This window comes from Medicago sativa, chromosome 3 (genome assembly GCF_051527215.1).
Source record: "Medicago sativa cultivar Bolivia chromosome 3, Bolivia_mono, whole genome shotgun sequence".
Classification (NCBI taxonomy): Eukaryota; Viridiplantae; Streptophyta; class Magnoliopsida; order Fabales; family Fabaceae; genus Medicago; species Medicago sativa.
The window spans coordinates 101,141,889-101,144,937 of NC_140751.1; the positions used below are offsets into that span (position 1 = coordinate 101,141,889).

Below are 3,049 nucleotides of genomic sequence, written 5' to 3' on the forward strand. Positions count from 1 at the left end.
TGAGATTTGGAGACATTACTTGTATGGTTCGAGATTTGAGGTGTTTAGTGATCACAAGAGCTTGAAGTATTTGTTTGATCAGAAGGAATTGAATATGAGACAGCGAAGGTGGCTCGAATTGTTGAAAGATTATGACTTTAGTTTGAATTATCATCCGGGTAAAGCTAATGTTGTTGCAGATGCCTTAAGTAGGAAGACTTTACACTTGTCGGCAATGATGGTTAAAGAGATGGAATTGCTTGAACAGTTCAGAGACTTGAGTTTGGTTTGCGAAATGTCGCCAAGGAGTGTGAAATTGGGGTTGTTAAAAATCAACAATGAATTTCTGGATAGTATCAGAGAGGCGCAGAAAGTAGATGTGAAGTTGGTGGATTTAATGGTTGCAATCGATCCTGCTGTAGACAGTGACTTTAAGGTTGATGACCAAGAGGTGTTGAAGTTTCGAGGAAGAATTTGTATTCCTGATAATGATGAGATGAAGAAGATGATCCTTGAAGAAGGCCATAGAAGCAGTTTGAGTATTCATCCAGGAGCTGCTAAAATGTATCAAGATTTGAAGAAAATGTTTTGGTGGTCAGGTTTGAAGCGCGACGTGGCACAATTTGTGTATGCATGTTTGACTTGTCAGAAGTCGAAAGTTGAGCATCAGAAACCTGCTGGGTTATTGACACCGCTAGAGATTCCGGAATGGAAATGAGATAGTATATCCATGGATTTTGTGACGAGTTTGCCGAATACCAACAAAGGGAATGATGCAATTTGGGTGATCGTAGATAGATTGACGAAATCGGCTCATTTCATTCCGATTAATATTACTTTTCCTGTGTCCCAGTTAGCAGAGATTTATGTTAGAGATGTTGTGAAGCTACATGGTGTCCCATCAAGCATTGTGTCGGATAGAGATCCGAGGTTTACATCGAGGTTCTGGAAGAGTTTGCATGAGGCCTTGGGCACTAATTTGAAGTTAAGTTCAGCGTACCACCCGCAGACGGATGGACAATCGGAAAGGACAATTCACTCGCTGGAAGATTTATTGAGAGTTTGTGTGCTTGAGCAAGGTGGAACTTGGGATAGTTATCTACCTCTGATAGAGTTCACGTACAACAACAGTTACCATGCTAGTATTGGAATGGCACCCTTCGAAGCATTGTATGGTCGGAGATGCAGAACTCCGTTGTGTTGGTTTGAATCCGGTGAGAGTGTGGTATTGGGACCAGAGATTGTCCAACAGACTACCGAGAAGGTGAAGTTAATTAGAGAAAAGATGAAAGAGTCACAGGATAGACAGAAAAGTTATCATGATAAGCGGAAGAAGGATCTTGAGTTTCAAGAAGGAGACCATGTGTTTTTTAGAGTCACTCCGGTGACAGGTGTTGGACGTGCATTGAAGTCAAAGAAGTTGACTCCGAGGTTTATTGGTCCGTATCAGATTTCAGAAAGGGTCGAAACGGTTGCTTATAGGGTGGGTTTGCCACCACATCTTTCGAACTTGCATGATGTGTTTCATGTATCGCAACTTCGGAAGTATGTGCCGGATCCATCCCATGTGATTCCAAGAGATGATGTGCAGGTAAGGGATAACCTTACAATCGAGACCCTACCGGTGAGAATAGAGGATCGAGAAGTGAAGAGGCTTAGAGGCAAGGAGGTACCTCTTGTGAAGGTCGTTTGGGAAGGAGCAGCTGGTGAAAGTTTGACTTGGGAATTGGAGAGTAAGATGTGGGAATCTTACCCGCAGTTGTTTGAACAAGGTACGTTTACGAGGACGTAAATATTCTAAGTGGGGGAGAGTTGTAACACCCACTTTTTCATAATTAATATTTAAGTGATTTATGGCTTTTTATTAGAATATTATGTGAATTATTATATATATATTTATAATGGTAGAAGATATGTTAATAATATAAGTATTTTCTTAAGTGGGGGAGAAATATTGTTATTAGTAGAAATAATTAATTATTAGGGGAAAGAGTAAGTTGTGGTGAGAAGAGCAATTAGGGAAAGAATAAAAGTCTGTAATTGGGAGAGAAAATTAGAACGCGTACAACTGAGAAAAGAGGAGAGAAAGAAGAGAAGTCAGAGAGAACCCTAAAGAACGAAGAACGCGACTGTTGGATTTCAGAAACATAATCTAAGGTAAGGGTGAGACTAACTCTCATTATGAACAAGTTTTGATTCATAGAAGCGGTCAATCGTTGTAGGTTTAAGGGATTGGGATTAGGTCAAAAATCATTAAAAGAGGAAGAATTAAGTGAATTTTGATGTAGTTTGATGTAGACAGATGTTAATTAGTCATAGAAAACGTTTAGATGTTGATTAGTGATGAATTTGAGGCTTGGGTAGTGAGAATTCGAGTGCTGAGATGAGATACAGAGCTGCGACAGAACCCTGTTCTGTCATCGCTCGCCGTTGCGAGCGATTCAGCTCGCCGTTGCGAGTAAACCTCAACTTGCAATTGCGAGTAACCTTGCTCGTCGTTGCGAGTTTCCCCGTTCAGCTCGCCGTTGCGAGTAGAATAGCTCGCCGTTGCGAGCTAGTGCTGTACAGACCTGCTGTTGTGCGAAATTGTGTCTTTTCGCCCGTTTCTTTGATGAATTAGTTTCTGATGTTTATAATAATGATGATACCGCTAATTATGATGTTCCAGTGATGCTGTTTTGATGTAATGAGTTTTTGTGAATTATTTGTTAATTAATTTAACATTAAAAATGAAGATTGTTGCATTTAGAGTCGAGTTGTTGCATAGTCGGCGATGGGGGCTTAATGTCTGACATGTTCTTATGACCTTAGCGATGGAGGCTTAATGCCCGACGGTCCAAATATGACCTTAGCGATGGGGGTTTAATGCCCTGGTGGTACCACATGCATGTTGAAGTTGTCTAAGTTGTTGTTGATGTTGTTGTTGCATTGTAGAGTCATCATAACTTAAAATAAATGATGAATGCTGTGATGATGTTGCTGCCTTGATGCTGTTGTTGCTGTCCCAATAATTATAATGATGTAAATGAAGTGAATTAAGATGAATATGCTACCTTTGAATAACTATGAA

General features: G+C 40.2%; 1 protein-coding gene across 1 annotated transcript; it reads left to right on the forward strand.

The window, feature by feature from the left end:
* Positions 1-217: 217 nt before the first annotated feature.
* Positions 218-2,661, forward strand: LOC146942964 (uncharacterized). The gene is made up of 5 exons (XM_085750071.1): positions 218-532; positions 833-1,098; positions 1,168-1,363; positions 1,571-1,751; positions 2,600-2,661. The coding sequence occupies exons 1-5, from the start codon at positions 218-220 to the stop codon at positions 2,659-2,661; spliced, it is 1,020 nt and encodes a 339-aa protein (XP_085606197.1).
* Positions 2,662-3,049: the final 388 nt, after the last annotated feature.